The following is a 21,706-nucleotide window of genomic DNA, read 5'->3' as shown; positions in this document are numbered from 1 at the left end:
TCTCACTCCGGCACTTACCAAAGGTATAAAGTACAAATTTTTATATATATATATATATATATATATATATCTCAATCAATCAATGTTTACTTATATAGCCCTAAATCACTAGTGTCTCAAAGGGCTGCACAAACCACAACACGAACCACTACGACATCCTCGGTAGGCCCACATAAGGGCAAGGAAAACTCACACCCAGTGGGACGTCGGTGACAATGATGACTATGAGAACCTTGGAGAGGAGGAAAGCAATGGATGTCGAGCGGGTCTAACTGGATACTGTGAAAGTTCAATCCATAATGGATCCAACACAGTCGCGAGTGTCCAGTTCAAAGCGGATCCAACACAGCAGCGAGAGTCCCGTTCACAGCGGAGCCAGCAGGAAACCATCCCAAGCGGAGGCGGATCAGCAGCGCAGAGATGTCCCCAGCCGATACACAGGCAAGCAGTACATGGCCACCGGATCGGACCGGACCCCCTCTACAAGGGAGAGTGGGACATAGGAGAAAAAGAAAAGAAACGGCAGATCAACTGGTCTAAAAAGGGAGTCTATTTAAAGGCTAGAGTATACAAATTAGTTTTAAGGTGAGACTTAAATGCTTCTACTGAGGTGGCATCTCGAACTGTTACCGGGAGGGCATTCCAGAGTACTGGAGCCCGAACGGAAAAGGCTCTATAGCCCGCAGACTTTTTTTGGGCTTTGGGAATCACTAATAAGCCGGAGTCCTTTGAACGCAGATTTCTTGCCGGGACATATGGTACAATACAATCGGCAAGATAGGATGGAGCTAGACCGTGTAGTATTTTATACGTAAGTAGTAAAACCTTAAAGTCACATCTTAAGTGCACAGGAAGCCAGTGCAGGTGAGCCAGTACAGGCGTAATATGATCAAACTTTCTTGTTCTTGTCAAAAGTCTAGCAGCCGCATTTTGTACCAACTGTAATCTTTTAATGCTAGACATGGGGAGACCCGAAAATAATACGTTACAGTAGTCGAGGCGAGACGTAACAAACGCATGGATAATGATCTCAGCGTCTTTAGTGGACAGAATGGAGCGAATTTTAGCGATATTACGGAGATGAAAGAAGGCCGTTTTAGTAACGCTTTTAATGTGTGACTCAAAGGAGAGAGTTGGGTCAAAGATAATACCCAGATTCTTTACCGTGTCGCCTTGTTTAATTGTTTGGTTGTCAAATGTTAGAGTTGTATTACTAAATAGAGGTCAGTGTCTAGCAAGACCGATAATCAGCATTTTTTTGGCGTTGAGTTGCAAAAAGTTGGCGGACATCCATTGTTTAATTTCATTAAGACACGCCTCCAGCTGACTACAATCCGGCGTGTTGGTCAGCTTCAGGGTCATGTAGAGTTGGGTGTCATCAGCATAACAGTGAAAGCTAACACCGTATTTGCCTATGATGTCACCTAGCGGCAGCATGTACATGCTGAAGAGTGCAGGGCCAAGGACCGGACCCTGGGGAACTCCACACGTTACCTTAACGTAGTCCGAGGTCACATTGTTATGGGAGACACACTGCATCCTATCAGTAAGATAAGAGTTAAACCAAGACAGGGCTAAGTCTGACATACCAATTCGTGTTTTGATACGTTCTAATGAAATATTATGATCGACGGTATCGAAAGCAGCGCTAAGATTGAGGAGCAGCAACATAGATGACGCATCAGAATCCATCGTTAGCAGTAGATCATTAGTCATTTTTGTGAGGGCTGTCTCCGTAGAGTGATTTGCCCTGAAACCGGATTGAAAGGTTTCACATAGATTGTTAGACGCTAAGTGTTCATTTAACTGCTCCGCAACAATTTTTTCGAGGATTTTTGAAATAAAGGGAAGGTGGTAGTTTACCATGAGGTCAGGATCGAGGTTAGGTCTTTTAAGAAGAGGATGAATAACCGTTTTTTTTAATGCTAGGGGAACAGTGCCCGAGGAAAGTGATAAGTTTACAATATTTAGCACTGATGGACCTAATAATACAAAGAGCTCCTTGATCAGTTACCCAAGAAGAGGGTCAAGTAAACATGTTGTTTGTTTTATTCCATTTACACGTTGTAACAATTCCTCTAATGTTTTTTCCTCAAAACGAGAGAAACTATTTTGGAGGGCAGTATCCGCCGTATATACAATCGTGTCAGTGTTAATAGAACCCAGTTGTAGCTGGGACGCATTGTCTTTAATCTCCTTTCTAATGACTTCAATTTTCTTACTGAAGAATTGCATAAAGTCATCAGCTGAGTGGGTGGAGCTACTGGAAGGGGTCCCTTGTTGGGTTAGCGATGCTACCGTACTAAACAAAAATTTAGGATCGTTTTTATTACGGTGGATGAGATTTGAGTAATATTTAGCTTTAGCTAAGGTAAGCATGCGTTTATAAGTTATTAAACTATCACTCCATGCTTGATGGTGCACCTCAAGTTTAGTCGTGCGCCATTTGCGTTCCAGCTTTCTACATAATAATTTCTGAGCTGTAGTTTCTTCTGTAAACCACGGGGTACGCTTTATTGGAGCCTTTTTTAACTTTAGCGGTGCTATGTTATCAATGGTTTCGCGCAGGGCGTCGTTAAAGTTATTAGTGAGGTTATCAATAGAGCCCACATACTTTGGGAATGGTGCCATTACCGAGGGCAGTAGGTCAGCAAGAGTTGTCGTTGTGGCCGTATTAATGTTGCGGCTGCTATAGCAGTTATTATTATTATTAGTTTGACGAACATGCGTCTGAACCTCGAATTTTATAAGGTAATGATCGGACAATACTTTAATATACGGGAGCATCGTAACTTTGAAAACGGTGATACCCCTGACAAGCACTAGGTCTATCGTATTACCGTTGCAATGCGTGGGTTCATTTATTATTTGTGTAAGACCACAGCAATCAATTATAGTCTGGAGAGCTACGCACGGTGGGTCCGATAGGGTATTCATATGGATATTAAAGTCCCCCATTATGATTATATTATCGGCGTGCGTCACTAGATCAGCAACGAACTCTGAGAATTCATTGATAAAGTCCGAATAGGGCCCTGGGGGGCGGTAGATAACAGCCAGGTGTAGAGGCAGCGGTGTGACAGACCTCATAGTAAGCACCTCAAATGATTTATATTTATTATTTATGTTAGGACTAAGGTTAAAGTTTTCGTTGTATATTAGTGCGACCCCCCCACCCCTTTTAAGAGGACGGGCAATATGCGCATGTGTAAAGTTGGGAGGACATGCCTCATTTAGCGCAAAAAAGTTGTTTGGTTTAAGCCAGGTTTCGCTGAGATCGATGACGTTAAGATTGTTTTCTCTGATGATATCCTTAACTAACAACGTTTTGGGAGACAATGATCTTATGTTTAAAAAACTTATATTATAGGTAGTGGGCTGTTTTAGGGAATTTTTGATCAAATTATCCGTACTAGCAATATTAATAATGTTGTGTTTATTATGCCCAGTGCATTTAGTATAATTACGACCATATCTAGGAATTGATACGACGGGAATTTTCCAATAGTTTGTTTGTTGCTTTGATAAACTGAACGCATCATAGTTTGCCACCTCAGTAGAACGCATGTCCAACTCTGAAACAATCAAAGCAGAACAAACTTGTTCTAATTCAACTGACTCCTTACCCAGACCAGTAGTCTCGCATCTTCCATTTAAATCCGTCTTCAGGATGGAGGGAAGTGGTGTTCTGTGGGGATAAGCCTTCTGCTTTGTTTTTTGCCCCGCTCGGCATCCGCGTTTCCGATCACATATATATATATGTACATATATATATATATATATATATATATATATATATATATATATATATATATATATATATATATATATATACACACACACACACACACACACACACACACACACACACACACGCAAAGGGTGATCGGAGGTCTCAAGAAGGTAAAAAAAAATACGAGTGCGTGCGTGTGTGTGTGTCTGTCACTCAGAAACAACAAGCACAGTGTTAAAGTGGCGTCCACTAAGGTTTATTGGAGGGGGAAAGAGCAGTGATTGCAAAAGACTAACTGATAAATATTGAATACTGAATATGCCATTCATATTATCATTTGTTTATACATATTGATAAAAATATACACATGTAAATATATCAGATTATAGCTCAGGGCTCATTTGCATATGTTGCGCATAGATGTACATTCCGATAAAAATAAATTAGGTTTGCTGCGCCTGTTTTGAATCACGTCTTGTAAAAAGTCAATATAAGCTAAGCTAATGTCTTCCACGAACGTCTCTCACACGCCAAAACACTACAAGTTGTTTTACATTAGAGCGTTCTTCTCCTCCGTCGCCTCCTTTTTACTCGAACGTTTGATCACGATGACGAAGACGATGACTGCAAGGAATAAAACAGGTTGATGTTTAGGATGGATTCATTACGGTCGTGTGAAGACTTTGCCAGACTCACCGCCGAATCCCAGAACTCCTGCCAGGATGCCGATTGTGGGTCCCAGGCCCAAGGTGAAGGCGCGCTCCTCAGGTGCCATGTAGCAGTAACCTAACTCAGTGCAGGTACACACGTGGACTGTAGGGGGAGCACACAGTCACACCACAGCATTAGTGTTTGTAATATTGCTTGCACTTATTCTTCTTATTCTAACTTAGTCCACATCTGGACTAAGTTTGGCCACAAAATTGTCAGTAAAATTTGCACAATGATTTGTAAGATGGCTGCCTGTCACATGACAGCTGAGTTCTCTCAGTGATGCATTAGTAATTCCTGTCTGTCCAGTGACTGTCCTAACTTCTATGAGGTGATGGGCAGAGAGCCCCAAAGTAGGGCTGGGCGATATGACCTTTTATTAATATCTCAATATTTTTAGGCCATGTCACGTTACGCGATATATACCTCGATGTTTTGCCTCAGCCTTGAATGAACACTTGATACATATAATCACAGCAGTATGATGATTCTATGTGTCTACATTAAAACATTCTACTTCATACTGCATTAATATATGCTCATTTCAAACTTCAATGCAGAGAAGGAAAACACAATTAAGTCAATTGACCAAAAGTGTATTTATTAAACAGTTATTAAGCAGTGGCACAAACATTCATTTCATTTCCAAAACAGAAAGTGCATGATTGTCAGAGACATTTTAAAACAAGCTATGAGTGCACTTTTGTGCATGATGTCACTAAGATGACATATCAAAACAACACTAAATTAAAGTGCACTTTTTGTACAGAACGGCACTACAATAGTTTGAAACAAATAAAGTGCACTTTTGTGCATGATGTCACACAAGATATTTCAATAGCTGTCAAATAAAAATGAGCTGCATAATAGGAAATCCAATAGTGTGTATCCTTCGCTATGTGGTTGGTTCCTGCGGACGTTATCTCCTACTGTTGTTGACTATTTTTTGTCATACGGTGTTGATGTGGAAATGGTTGCTTGGGCATTTTGTGGGTGTGGCACCGGCCGAGATGTTGACATGCAGAGTTTCAAGCATTCCTCATTCTCTAGCAGGTGACTTTTCAAATGATGCTACACTTTAGTAGAGCTGCTACTTTTTGTAGCAACGCTTTTGCAGCATACAGTTGTCTGTTCGACATCTTCCCGCTTGAAGCCAAACCACCACCAGACTGTATTTCTTGGGAATTAATTATTTCTTCATTTGTTACCAGATTCGCACCTTGTTTTACTCGAATTACCACTCGCACCACTCCGCTAGCATCACAGCTAACTTTACCCATGCTGCTACCTCTCTGCTCCGCGAGGGCGTATGACGTTGCACGCCCGACAGTATGTAAGAAGGTGCGCTTGTTTTATGTCTCTGTGAGAAGGAGACAAGAAAGAGTGAAAAACATCTGTAGTGTAATGCCCGCAGCTAAAAGCAACTGTGTGAGAACGTATACTCAAATATCACGATATAGTCATTTTTTATATCGCACAGAGACAAACCCGTGATATATCGAGTATATTCGATACATCGCCAAGCCCTACCCCAAAGCCCCCCATTCACTCCCACCAACTTCACTTATATAAATTGATTTCCTCACCAATCCCTTATTTGTCTCAATTCTCAACTGTTCCAACGTCAAAATGATCGGTAGATTCTTGACATACTCTCCTGTTGGCTGCTATCATGCTAGCTATTAGCACTTTAGCTGCCCTTACTCATATATAAATACAAATATGTACATGGCAAGCGTTTTAGCTGATTATATTAAAAATAATAGCTTTTGTTACTTGGCGCCATTTTACAATACTAACTGTTCTTATGTTAGCATACTAACATTAGCACGCTAATAACTTATACTTGCATTTTAGCTCATTTTATTCCATTAAATCTATGAATCATGGATTTTGATACTTGGCGCCATCTTGTAAGTATGCTAACGGTTTCCATGCTTGGACAATCATGTTATGCTTGCATTTTAATCATTTATGTTTGGGTACGTATAAATCCTGTCTTTTGATACAGTGCCATCTTGCAAGTATACTAACTGCTCTCAGTATAGCATGCTAATGTATTTTTAAATAGCAATATAGCTAATTGTGTATGGTCAAACATCAAAATCTTGGATTTTTATACATGTCACCATCTTGCAGATATGCAAATTGTTCTCAAATTACGTTTCATGCTTGCATTTTGGCTGATTTTCCACATTTAAAACTAAAAATCATAGCTTTTGATACTTAGTGCCATCTTGTGAACATACCAAGTGTTCTCAGTATAGCATGCTAACATTAGCATGCTAATGTTTTTTCAACTAGCATTATAGCTCATTTTGTATGTTCAAACATGAAAATTATGGATTTTGATACATGCATTTTGCAAGTATACACATTTTTCCCAGGTTACATTTTAGCATTTTTCCTGATGTTCAACCTTTAAAACAAAAAAATCATAGTTTTTGATATATGGTGCCGTCTCGCAACTGTTCCAATGTTAGCATGCTAATGTATTATGGAACAATTTTAGCTAATTCCATTTGTCTTAAAAACAACTGGCCAAAAGGCAACTTCAAGCAACCTGGAGCACATGGAGCATCATAAAGCATCATTTTGGAGTTGCTATTATTGTGCTAAAGTTATGCACTGCAAAAAGTCAGTGTTCAAAACAAGAATAAAAAATACAAAAATGAGGGGTATTTTATTTGAACGAAGCAAAATTATCTGTCAATAGAACAAGAAAATTTGGCTTGTCAAGACTTTCCAAAACAAGTAGAATTAGCTAACCCAGGGGTGTCAAACGTATGGCCCGCGGGCCGGATCAGGCCCACTAACAGGTTTTATCCGGCCCGCGAGATGAATTTGCTAAGTATAAAAATAAGTTGAAATTTTTCAATGAAAGAAACTGCTGTTTTAAATGTGTCCATTGAATGTCACAATAGCAGTTCTTTGTGTCCTCTGGTACTAAGGAGGCGGCGCTATGTGCCCTGTTAAAATACAGAACCGGGGACACATTGTCTGGGCGCACATAAATATGCTGAAATAATTTTCATCCCCCTTCAACTTCATGTGTGATTAATGAAATAAGCCCAAATTCACAAGTTTTGGTGTAGATGATGCTACACATGTACAAAATAAACTACATGATGTTAGTACATCAGTTGAGGAAAATGGATAAATAGTAATAATAATAATAATAATTTACATTATTATCAATTCCATCTTCTGATATAATAAAAATGAAGACCAATGGGAGCAATTTAAAACTCAGCCAGACGCAATTCTACCTATTTCACTGATGAACATTTTTACATAATTTATTCAGAAAGTAGAAATAACGACATAGGAAGATAAAACACTATTAACTGCAATATGTAAGTGTAAAAAAAAACACAAACAACATTATAATTTGTATATATTCAGGTTGTGCTTGTCCTATTTCTAAAAAAGAAAACAATCGGAAGTTGTCTTTATTTTTAAGTTATCATGCAATGATTTTACCAGTCAGGCCCACTTGGGAATAGATTTTCCTTAATGTGGCCCCTGAGGTAATATGAGTTTGACACCACTGAGCTAACCTCAATGAACCCAAAAATACCTTAAAATAAGTATATTCTCACTAATAACAAGTGTACTACTATATGAGTATGTATTTTCTATTCTTTCATTGAAAATAAAACAGCAAAGTCCATTTGGCTGTCATGTGTTTTAATATGAGACACGATTGTGTCAAAGTCTTGATTTTTTTTTTTAATGCTTGAAATAAAAGTTATTACTTTAAAAAAGTAGTTTTATACTTGTGTTAATGCCACAGTTGTGCAACATTTGATATTCTAGTTTCAAGCATGTTTTACTCAATATAGGTCATAAAATCTCAGCAACAAGCTGTGATATCTTACTGAGATCAGTTGGGACCAAAACCCTTAAAACAAGTAAAACACTCTGACATAAAATCTGTTTAGTGAGAAGAATTATCTTATCAGACAGAAAATAAGCAAATATCCCCCTTATAACTTAGATTGCAGTTTTTGCAGTCTGATGTCAGGAGGATGCATGAGTGTACCGTGGAAGGCTTGCGTGACTCCGACTCCCGCGTTGTCTTTAATGTTGATGTTAAGTGAGAAGATATCATCTTTCTCAGGAGTTTTCTTGAGGGTGAGTTTTGCGGTGGTTCCTGCATGTGAAGACAAAAAGATGGCCATGATGGACGTGCCAACAGAGGCAGTGGCACCATGTGCGTGTTGTACCGTCCACCACTTGCAGGTCCCAGTTGTGGGACTTCTTCCCGTGGGCGAAGGCAAAGGAGAAGGGCTGCGAGAAGGGGGAGGCGTCTGTGTCACGGGCTTTGATGAAGACTGCTTCCGGTTTCTTCCGGCAGATGAAGGCCTTGGTCTCCGTCAGTTTGGGGATGTTGTCGTTGACGTCCAGCAGCCTGACGGACACCAAGCGCTCCTCAAACTTGTCCACGTTGTCTGTGGACTCAAACACAGACTTCTAGGCCACTTGGAAAGGTCAGAGGTCACTGGTTCCAAACCTTAGCAATCGTGTCGCTGACCTTTCTCAAAGGCCGTGACCTTGACTTCAAAGGTCTCCAAAGTCTCCCTGTCCAGTTTTTCTTTGGTCCTGATTTGTCCTGAAGTCTCGTCCATCTCCAGCCAGCCTTGAGAGTCGCCCTCCATCTTGAAACTGCACGACACAACAACACACACTTTTCACCACTCATGCACATTTTACTATTACACTGTTTACTACTACTACAGTACATACTACTACACTGTTTACTACTACTACAGTACTTACTACTACACTGTTTAATACTACTACAGTACTTACTACTACACTATGTACTACTACTACAGTACTTACTGCTACACTGTTTACTACTACTACAGTACTTACTACTACACTATGTACTACTACTACACTACTTACTACTACATTATGTACTACTACCACAGTTCTTACTACTACACTATGTACTTCTACTACGGTGCTTACTACTACACTATGTACTACTACTACAGTACTTACTACTACACTATGTACTACTACTACAGTACTTACTACTACACTGTTTACTACTACTACACTACTTACTACTACACTATGGAGTACTACTACAGTACTTACTACTACATTATGTACTACTACTACAGTACTTATTACTACACTATGTACTACTACTACAGTACTTACTAATACACTGTTTACTACTACTACAGTACTTACTACTACACTATGTACAAGTACTACAGTACTTACTAATACACTATGTACTACTACTACAGTACTTACTACTACACTATGTACTTCTACTACGGTACTTACTACTACACTATGTACTACTACTACAGTACTTACTTCTACACTGTTTACTACTACTACAGTACTTACTACTACACTATGTACTACTACTACAGTACTTACTACTACACTGTTTACTACTACTACACTACTTACTACTACACTATGGAGTACTACTACAGTACTTACTACTACATTATGTACTACTACTACAGTACTTATTACTATACTATGTACTACTACTACAGTACTTACTAATACACTGTTTACTACTACTACAGTACTTACTACTACACTATGTACAAGTACTACAGTACTTACTACTACACTATGTACTACTACTACAGTACTTACTACTACATTATATACTACTACCACAGTTCTTACTACTACACTATGTACTTCTACTACGGTACTTACTACTACACTATGTACTACTACTACAGTACTTACTTCTACACTATGTACTACTACTACAGTACTTACTACTACACTATGTACTACTACTACAGTGCTTACTACTACATTATGTACTACTACCACAGTTCTTACTACTACACTATGTACTTCTACTACGGTACTTACTACTACACTATGTACTACTACTACAGTACTTACTTCTACACTATGTACTATTACTATACTATGTACTGCTACTACAGTACTTACTAATACACTGTTTACTACTACTACAGTACTTACTACTACACTATGTACTAATACTACAGTACTTACTACTACATTATGTACTACTACTACAGTACTTATTACTACACTATGTACTACTACTACAGTACTTACTAATACACTGTTTACTACTACTACAGTACTTACTACTACATTATGTACTTCTACTACGGTGCTTACTACTACACTATGTACTACTACTACAGTACTTACTACTACACTATGTACTACTACTACAGTACTTACTACTACACTGTTTACTACTACTACACTACTTACTACTACACTATGTACTACTACTACAGTACTTACTACTACATTATGTACTACTACTACAGTACTTATTACTACACTATGTACTACTACTACAGTACTTACTAATACACTGTTTACTACTACTACAGTACTTACTACTACACTATGTACTACTACTACAGTACTTACTACTACATTATGTACTACTACCACAGTTCTTACTATTACACTATGTACTTCTACTACGGTACTTACTACTACACTATGTACTACTACTACAGTACTTACTTCTACACTATGTACTACTACTACAGTACTTACTACTACACTATGTACTACTACTACTACAGTACTTACTACTACATTATGTACTACTACCACAGTTCTTACTACTACACTATGTACTTCTACTACGGTACTTACTACTACACTATGTACTACTACTACAGTACTTACTTCTACACTATGTACTATTACTACACTATGTACTGCTACTACAGTACTTACTAATACACTGTTTACTACTACTACAGTACTTACTACTACACTATGTACTACTACTACAGTACTTACTACTACATTATGTACTACTACTACAGTACTTATTACTACACTATGTACTACTACTACAGTACTTACTAATACACTGTTTACTACTACTACAGTATTTACTACTACACTATGTACTACAACTACAGTACTTACTACTACACTGTTTACTACTACTACACTACTTACTACTACACTATGTACTTCTACTACAGTACTTACTACTACATTATGTACTACTACTACAGTACTTATTACTACACTATGTACTACTACTACAGTACTTACTAATACACTGTTTACTACTACTACAGTACTTACTACTACACTATGTATTACTACTAAAGTACTTACTACTACACTATGTACTTCTACTACGGTACTTACTACTATACTATGTACTACTACTACAGTACTTACTTCTACACTATGTACTACTACTACAGTACTTACTACTACACTATGTACTACTACTACAATACTTACTACTACACTGTTTACTACTACTACACTACTTACTACTACACTATGTACTACTACTACTACAGTACTTACTACTACATTATGTACTACTACTACAGTACTTATTACTACACTATGTACTACTACTACAGTACTTACTAATACACTGTTTACTACTACTACAGTACTTACTACTACACTATGTACTACAACTACAGTACTTACTACTATACTGTAGTGACGTGCTGTTAGGTGAGGCAAATGAGGCAGTGCCTCACCTGCCACCAGATGGCCTAACCATGAGATGTTCCAAAACAAAGTAATAAAATAAGTTTTGTTATTTCTCCTATGGTTTATGCTTTCTATGTGATTTTGGTGTGGTTCCTGTATATTTTGATAAGTTTCATGGTCAAAATTGCAAAAATTCCATGTTTCCTGATCAAAACAATGCAGCAGCTGATAAGTTAGCCAGACACAGGCGCTGCCTCCACGGTTACACACGGTGTGTATTGGGCATGTGCCTGCGAGGGGGCGCATGCTTGTTGCCATGTGGAAAAGGCAGGTCTTGAGGCAGCAATTACCTCTGCCTCAAGGTAGGGGCCGATATATTGTCAATTTGCAGTTCAATGCCTCAGCAGTACTCCGACTCGCCACACTGGTAGAAGTGGGGGCGCTCAAACAAACAGACATGTGTTTCTCCAGCGGAAGCCAGCATTTCTTTCTTTTCTTATTTTTTAAAACTGGATTTCTAACAAACATGGCGTTTTTATTAGAGTAAGCCAGCGTTTGTAGGTGCCTTTTGTCAGATGCAAAAATACTGTTAAATTTCTTGGAATGAAATTGAATTAAATGACTATGTACTACTAGAGTATTTACTACTACACTATGTACTACTATATTATGTACAGTTACAGTTTTTACAACTACATTATTTACAACTACATTTACTACTACAGTATTAACAGCTACAGTATGTACAACTACATTTACAGCTACAGTATTTACTACTACCGTATTTACTTCTTCGGTATTTATTACCAGAGGTGGGTAGTAACGCGCTACATTTACTCCGTTACATTTACTTGAGTAACTTTTGGGATAAATTGTACTTCTACGAGTAGTTTTTATGCAACATACTTTTACTTTTACTTGAGTATATTCATAGAGAATAAACGCTACTTTTACTCCGTTCCATTTATCTACATTCAGCTCGCTACTCGCTACTTTTTTTTTATCGCTCAATTAATGTTTGTTTTGGTTTATGACAGAGATTCAAAGTAGGATGTACGCATGCCTGCTTTTCACCAATCACATGCAGTCACTAGTGACGTTGGACCAATTAAACAGAACCAGGCGGTCACATGACCCGACTTAAACAAGTTGAAAAACTTATTGGGGTGTTACCATTTAGTTGTCAATTGTACAGAATATGTACTGTACTGTGCAATCTACTAATAAAAGTTTCAATCAATCAATCAAAAGTGTAAAGAAAAAAAGACACTTTTTATTTCAACCGTACTTCCCGTCAATGGCCTAAAGACTGATCGCACTGTTCCTGTCTTCACAATAAAAGCGCCGCTCCATCGCGCCTGCGCTAACAAAATAAGAGTCTCCGAAAGCCAGCGCAAACAAGCTAGCAAGCTACGGAGTTTGCCGTCAATGTATTTCTTATAAAGTGTATGAAAACGAATATGGAAGCTGGACAAATAAGACCCCAAAAACCAACGACTTTCATGTGGTATTGGACAGAAAAGAGGAACTTTTTTTTCCTTCCATTTGAAAACATGGACGTTATCATCAATACTGTCTGATTCCAATCAATGCAAGTCATCAGAATCAGGTAATACACCAATTTATATTCTTGTCTTCATGAAAGATAGGAATCTATGTGTTAAAAATGTATGTATATTCATTAAAACACCTTTAACATGTCAACAAAAACGGCAAAATAAATAAATGTGTGAATGGGTAAATGTGGAAGTAGTGTCAAAGCGCTTTGAGTACCTTTGAAGGTAGAAAAGCGCTATACAAGTACAACCCATTTATTTATTTATTTATTTAAATATACATTATATACTGTGTATATAAATGTATGTATGTATATATATATACATATATATATATATATATATATATATATATATATATATATATATATATATATATATATATATATATATATATATATATGATATGTGTGTGAATATATGATATGTGTGTGTATAAATGGTATGTGTGTGTATATATATGTATATATGAGGTAGATCGCCTCGACTTGGTCATTTATTAAGTAATTGATAAACAATGAAAAACTTATTGGGGTGTTACCATTTAGTGGTCAATTGTACGGAATATGTACTGTACTGTACAATCTACTAATACATGTTTCAATCAATCAATCAATCAATCAAATCAATGAATGCCTACTGAGGCTATGGTGCTGTTAAGTTATTGTGGCTCAATGTGCCATTTTTTAATTTGATTTTAATGTACTATTATTTAATATATATTATTGTTTTAGTTGCTTAAGAGATATTCCTGGCTCTGAATTTGCTCATTGCTATTTTTATGTTTTTGTGCATTTGTTGCCGTAATCAGGTTACTCATCAGTTACTCAGTACTTGAGTAGTTTTTTCACAACATACTTTTTACTTTTACTCAAGTAAATATTTGGGTGACTACTCCTTACTTTTACGTGAGTAATAAATCTCTAAAGTAACAGTACTCTTACTTGAGTATAATTTCTGGCTACTCTACCCACCTCTGTTTATTACTACAGTATGTATTTATTACTACTACAGTAATAACAATCACATTATTTACAACTACATTTATAGCTACAATATTTACTGCTACATTATTGACAACTACATCATTCACAACTACATTTACTAACACAGTATTTACAACTACAGTATTTGTCATCCCATTGGGTTGAGTTTTTTCTTGCCCTAATGTGGGATCTGAGCCGAGGATATTGTTGTGGCTTGTGCAGCCCTTTGAGACACTTGTGATTTAGGGCTTTATAAAGTAAACTTTGACTGATTGATTGATTTACTACTACATTTACCACTACAGTATTTACAACTACATTTACTACTACAGTATTTACAACTACATTTACTACTACAGTGTTTAGCTCTTTGGGAATCTGCTACAAAAACACTAGTCAAAGGTCCTCTATATCAGTGTCCCTCAACCTTTTTTCCACCAGGGACCGGTTTAATGTATGCATTATTTTCACGGCCCGGCCTTCTACGAGTAAATTATCCTTTGCCCACAATCTGGCACATTATAATGTTATATATTTATTGATGTACATTGTCCCATTACAACTACAATGGAGTTGTAATATACATCTATTAACAGGCTTATTAGTGGGACAGGAGAAAGTTAGGTCTGAGAAAATGTGGTAGTTTATAAATTAATTAATGTTTCTGTGCGACCGGTGGATGAGGAACACTGCTCTCTCTATATGACAGGAGTGCTCAGTGAACCCAATGCAAGCAGACTGTAACACGAGTGCAATCCTAAAAAGAAGTGCACCAATTATGTTGAAAATGTAGTGCGCCCCCTGGTTGCCCTTTACCGTATCTCCTTGCCCTCGGGGTCCTTGGCCTCCACAGTGAGCAGCACGGTGCCCTTGGTGGTGTTTTCTGCCACGGCCACATCCAGCACGTCCAAAGTGAATTCCGGGACTTCGTCCACGTCGGTGACAGACAAGGACACAAAGGTGCTGGAGTCGCCGCCGTACTGCAGGCCGCTCATCAGAGGCTCCGGGTTACGAGCGTCGATCTTAAGCTTGTAGGAGGTGGACGTCTCAAAGTCCAGAGGCTGTTGACAAAAACACATGCTGGTGTATAAATGTATGTGTGTGTGTATAAATATATATATATATATATATATATATATATATATATATATATATATATATATATATATATATATAGATATATAGATATATAGATATATATATATATACATATATATATATATATAAATATATCTATATATATATACATATATATCTATATATATATATATATATATATATATATATATACATATATATATATATACATATATATACATATACAGTACATATATATATATATATATCTCCATCCATCCATTTTCTAACGCTTGTCCCTTTTTGGGGGGGGGTTGCTGGAGCCTATCTCAGCTGCATTCGGATGTTAGGCGGGGTACACCCTGGACAAGTCGGCACCTCATCGCAGGGCCAACTCAAGATAGACAGACAACATTCACACTCACATTCACACACTAGGGCCAATTTAGTGTCGCCAATCAACCTATCCTCAGGTGCATGTTTTTTGGCGGTGGGAGGAAGCCGGAGTACCCGGAGGGAACCCACGCAGTCACGGGGAAAACATGCAAACTCCACACCGAAAGATCCCGAGCTGAACTCAGGACTACTCAGGACCTTCGTATTGGGAGGCAGATGCACTAACCCATCTTCATATGTTTATCATATATATAATATATATTATAAATAATATATATATGGTTTTTATATTATACATATAATATAATGTGAATATATATATATATATATATATATATATATATATATATATATATACATATATATATATGACAACAATAGTACATTTTTTAAAACCATGAGTAACATTTATGAATGTATTACATACGTTTTATGTATTTAATAATCATATTTAATATAAATGTTTTAACCACGAATAAAAGAATGTGTTTATTTCCTCAACTTTTTTTCTTTTTAAAAACATAATAATAATTGTTTTCATTATGAGCTGTAAAACACATATATTTTAATATATGAATAAAAAGTATAATTTTACATAAATATGTATGTATACAGTATATTAATGAAAATTGTAAATCCTTTATTTTGAAACTATAAATAAAATATATGTATGTATGTATTGTGTATGTATAAAAAAAAATATTTTGGAACCATGAGTTAATATTTTTATTTTATCAACAGTTATTTTATTATAATAATACAATAGTTGTTCTTATCACCTATAGTACACATATATTTGGATAATAATAATAACAACGAAATATATATTACTAAAAATACAATTATAAGTTCATTTAGTTGACATGTATTCTATTTCATACAATGTTTATTTTATTTCTGACCATAATAGAGAGGCTATATATAATGATAATACAATAATACAATGTATAACAAATAATTATGATCCTAATTTTAAAACCATTAATAAAATGATAGTGTTATTTTAATCAACATTTATTCTTTTCAAATATAATGATAAGTATTTTATTTCCTACCATAATACCTGTACATACATACATACATACATACATATACTTATAATAATAATAGTAACAAATGATGTTCAAACCTCACAGTTCTTAAGACACAATAATGTATTTGCTATCATAACAATGTGTGTATCCTCTAACAATGAGTTTGGTACAAAAAAATATCAATATTGCAATTGTAATCATTATTATTATGATTATTCCCCTAAGTGGACAACATACTGTCAATATAAATGATAAGAAGGTGGCAAATTGTCCAGGGTGTACGCTGCCTTCCGCCTGGATGCAGCTGAGGGACGAGAGGTAGAAATGGATGGATGGATATATGATAAGAGGCGCCAGAATAACGGCGACAACTTGAGAACAATTTTAAAAAACATATTTTTCAAACAAGCTAAGATAACTTTCAATTATGTTTCCAGACTAAATAAACAGAATTATTACTTTGTACGATTCACGGGTGGAAATGAAAGGTTAAAGGTCGTGCTTACCTTGGCGATGACCAGGTGGCCGACACCTCGGCCGTCCGTTTCCACGGCAAACACCCCGTCATCATCGCCTGCCGAGATGTAGAACTCGATGAAGGAGCTACCGCTTTCCGCGTCGTCTGCGTCTGATGCCTTGATGCTGAGCACCGTGTGTCCTACGTCTGCGTCCTCCGCCAACGTGTGGCTGCCATACTGCACAACTCACCCATTAAAACACACACACACACACACACACACTGCAGTGTGTGTTCTTACATCGTTCTTCTCAAAGAGAGGCAGCTCGTTGTTGACATCGATGACTTTGATGACCACCTTGCATTCTGCACTGTAAACTAAGGGACACACAGGATGAGTACACATACCTGTGTGTGTGTGTGTGTGTGTGTGTGAGTGTGTGTGTGTGTGTGTGTGTGTGTGTGTGTGTGTGTGTGTGTGTGTGTGTGTGTGTTTACCTGAATCACTGACTCTGACACTGAGTCTGTACACCTGATGCTCTTGACGCTGCAACAAGCGCAATGCTTGAATTCGACCAGAGGCGGCATCAATGGTGAAAGCGTCGGGCGAAGTGGGCGGGTCCTGGGACAAGAGGGTGTAGGACAGCAGAGCGTTGAGCGTCCCCTCTTCGTCGTCATCGTGGGCCAGTAGTTGTCCAACCAGGCTGCCTGAAACCACAAGAGACAGTAGGAGGCCAGAAATATATGTACAAATCATACTTTCCAATATAGAATAAATAAATAAATGGGTTGTACTTGTATAGCACTTTTCTACTTTCAAGGTACTCAAAGCGCTTTGACACTACTTCCACATTTACCCATTCACTCACACATTCACACACTGATGGAGGGAGGGAGCTGCCATGCAAGGCGCTAACCAGCACCCATCAGGAGCAAGGGTGAAGTGTCTTGCTCAGGACACAACGGACATGACGAGGTTGGTACTAGGGTGGGATTGAACCGGGGACCCTCGGGTTGCGGACGGCCAGTCTCCCACTGCGCCACGCCGTCCCTGATATTGTATGTATTATCATATCACTATTCTAGTACGCATATGGTACAGTATATAATCAAATTAAAAGACTGATGGCATATTCCCAAGTAGCTCATTGGCCTGACATCTTAAAATGTAAACTTAAACCAAAAAGGATGCCGCACGCCTCATCACAAGGCAGTGGAACCATGTGACTGCTCCCAGGGAAGAAAGGTAACGATAATAAAAGCAGTGACGTAAGTAAAGAGTATTATAGTGACATTGTAGTACAATAAATATCACCACTAAAATATGAAATATATATACACACAATGAAATAATATATACGTTTTACTCAAATGTACTGCATGCAAATTCTGGAGTTGAAACTGTAAGTTAGCATTATCATATTTTAGAATGTGTTATCCTCAATTCAAATATTTTGAAATTAACTTATTTATTTTACTTATTTATTATGTTTCGGTTCAATTGTAAGCCTATGTTTGTATATTGTTCTATTTAATTTACTGTGAATCATACCTATAAATTAATAACTTTATAATGCAACCCATTATCCTCTTTTCTTTTCTTATTAAAAATTGGAACTTATTCATTTGACTAATTTAACAACATCCCAACGTTTATTTTTTCTATTATTCATATACTGTAACTGTGGATGCTATCTACAAACTCTATTAAACTCTTGTTTCCCCGTTAAAAATTCTAAAAGTGGCAAAAGTTAAACACAGGAACTGATCAAACTATCAGTAATTCTTGAGAATAATAAATATTTTAAAAAGCTCTGCTTCTTCCTACTACTTTTCGGCCAAGTTGAATTGTCTAACTGATGCACTTCTGTGTAACTTTAACCATTACCATACTTGATCAGGTTATGTTTCATTTCAATTCTTATATATATTTTTTATTTTTATTTTAATCAGATGTATTTGACCAAGTAAACACATTTGACTGTAAATTACAGCAAATATTATTTCACATTTTGCTGCCACAGTTGTAAAGTTGGCAAGTAAAAAAAATAATGAGTAAATATGATGTGCCTTCATTTCAGTCCTACAGTAAAGTTTTGTTTACTTTGCATATTTTGGTAAGCTTCTTTAGCTGATAATATAAATATGCATTAAAGTAAAACATCTCTCATTATGATGCTGCTCATTCTACAATAAAGAGAGTGTTATTGCGTTTCAATTGGGGCTGGAAGTGGAATTGTATTTTTAACCCAGCCCACATTTAAACGTTTCTTTACACTTTATGTATGTGAAAATATTTAATACTTTTTTGATAAAACTGAATTTTTATTTGATGCTTGTTTTGTAGTGAAATGAATTCATGGGAAATAAATTGTTCAATAATTAATCATTTTTAGGACAAAATAAGAAATTGAACATCATTTTAATTAGCCTGCTCAGTGGCCTTGTGGTTAGAGTGTCTGCCCTGAGATTAGTAGGTCGTGAGTTCAAACCCCGGCTGAGTCATACCAAAGACGAGAAAAATGGAACCCATTACCTCCCTGCTTGGCACTCAGCATCAATGGCTGGAGTTGGGGGCTAAATCACCAGAAATATTATTGAGCGCGGCCATCGCCATCCCCTCACCTCCCAGGGTGTGGACAAGGGGATGGGTGAAATGCAGAGGGTAATTTCCCCACACCTAGTGTGTGTGTAACTATCAGTTGTACTATAACTTTGACTTTTAAACATCATCCAGACAACTGTGTAGTGGCCGAGCGCCATGGAAGATAAGTCATTTTCCATTGCATTCTTATCATTGATCAAGTAGGAATTGGCTAAAAATACGTTTGATATGAAACATGGACATTTTACACGTGATCCATGTATTGGGAGGGGCGTCCTCCCCGGTTGAAACCATACTTTTCTGACGTGGTCTCACCTACGGGCTCGTACTCCTGCACCTCAAACACACTCTCCTCCGTCATACACACAGGTGCGTTGTCGTTCACGTCCTCCACCACAACCTGGATCTCCATGGGCGGGTCCACCTCCTTGTTGAATTGGTCCTCGGCCATCACCACCAGGATGTACTGGAAGACACGCAAAGCCCAGCTCAGCATCAGCCCCCATTGAGGAAAGATGAAGGTCTTTATCACCATGTCCTTCTCCTCTCTGTCCAGCTCCTCCGTAAGAAGAATTTCTCCATCTTCATTGATCTGGAAGGGGAAGGACAGCTCTCTCTCTTTCTGCACAAGTCTGTAGACAGCCTCAGGCTCATTGGATTGGACCTGAAAGCGGACAACACGATGCGTACTTGAGTGTTGTCAAGTGTCTTCCTCACAGACTTGTCCTCACCTTTGTAAGGACGCGTGGATAAGGTCCTTCCGCGTGTTCTTTAACGCTGAGCCTGCCAGGGTTCACCCACAGGTTGGGCTGCACCACAATGTGCACTCTGGTGTTACCGCTCAACGCCATCTCAGACGCGCCCGCCATGTCCTGGACGCGCACAAACAAGGTGTAGTCGGGGTCCTCCTCGGGGTTTATGTTCCTCCTTCTCGTCTCTGACACCAGTTTGAAATAGCAAAAATGTTAAGATTGCTAAATGCTAATTAATTACACTAATTAATCACACTTTTGAATTTGGATTAATCATGACCAATCACAGGATGTCATCGCTTGTATAATGTAAATTAACTTACAAAACCCAAAACCAGTGAAGTTGGCACGTTGTGTAAATCGTAGTAAATAAAAACGGAATACAATGATTTGCAAATCCTTTTCAACCTATATTCAATTGAATAGACTGCAAAGACAAGATAATTAATGGTCGAACTGGAAAACACAATTTTTTGCAAATATTAGCTCATTTGGAATTTGATACCTGCAACCTGTTTCAAAAAAGATGGCACAAGTGGCAAAATTGGAACATTCCACGGGTGAACAGGCTAATTAGGAACACATGGGTGCCATGATTGGGTAGCAGCTTCCATGAAATGCTCAGTCATTCACAAACAAGGATGAGGCGAGGGTCACCTCTTTGTGAGCAAATGCATGAGCAAATCGTCGAACAGTTTAAGAACAACATTTCTCAACGAGCTATTGCAAGGAATTTAGAGTCCGTAATATCATCAAAAGGTTCAGGGAATCTGGAAAAATCACTGCACGTAAGCAATGATATTACGGACCTTCGATGCCTCAGGCGGTACTGCATCAAAAAGCGACATTAGTGTGTAAAGGATATCACCACATGGCTCAGGAAGACTTCAGAAAACCACTGTCAGTAACTACAGTTTGTCGCTACATCT

The 21,706-nt window shown here is 37.6% G+C and overlaps 1 protein-coding gene across 1 annotated transcript in view; it reads right to left on the bottom strand.

Moving 5' to 3' along the window:
• Window positions 1-3,967: 3,967 nt before the first annotated feature.
• Window positions 3,968-21,706, bottom strand: part of cdh17 (cadherin 17, LI cadherin (liver-intestine)) — a 42,705-nt gene continuing 24,966 nt past the window's right edge. Inside the window, exons 11-22 of the mRNA XM_061915681.1 lie at window positions 20,757-20,962; window positions 20,558-20,689; window positions 20,341-20,491; window positions 17,919-18,128; window positions 17,722-17,798; window positions 17,470-17,658; window positions 15,273-15,517; window positions 8,982-9,112; window positions 8,674-8,898; window positions 8,490-8,600; window positions 4,430-4,546; window positions 3,968-4,357 (exon numbers count right to left, since the gene is read on the bottom strand). Of these exons, the coding sequence (XP_061771665.1) occupies window positions 4,284-4,357; window positions 4,430-4,546; window positions 8,490-8,600; window positions 8,674-8,898; window positions 8,982-9,112; window positions 15,273-15,517; window positions 17,470-17,658; window positions 17,722-17,798; window positions 17,919-18,128; window positions 20,341-20,491; window positions 20,558-20,689; window positions 20,757-20,962 (1,868 nt within the window). The 3' untranslated portion in view covers window positions 3,968-4,283. The remainder of the gene's footprint in view (window positions 4,358-4,429; window positions 4,547-8,489; window positions 8,601-8,673; window positions 8,899-8,981; window positions 9,113-15,272; window positions 15,518-17,469; window positions 17,659-17,721; window positions 17,799-17,918; window positions 18,129-20,340; window positions 20,492-20,557; window positions 20,690-20,756; window positions 20,963-21,706) is intronic.

This window comes from Nerophis ophidion, linkage group LG11 (assembly GCF_033978795.1).
Source record: "Nerophis ophidion isolate RoL-2023_Sa linkage group LG11, RoL_Noph_v1.0, whole genome shotgun sequence".
In the NCBI taxonomy this organism is placed as follows: domain Eukaryota; kingdom Metazoa; phylum Chordata; class Actinopteri; order Syngnathiformes; family Syngnathidae; genus Nerophis; species Nerophis ophidion.
The sequence above is the reverse complement of the archived record's forward strand: the minus strand, read 5'-3'. Positions and strand labels throughout refer to the sequence as shown.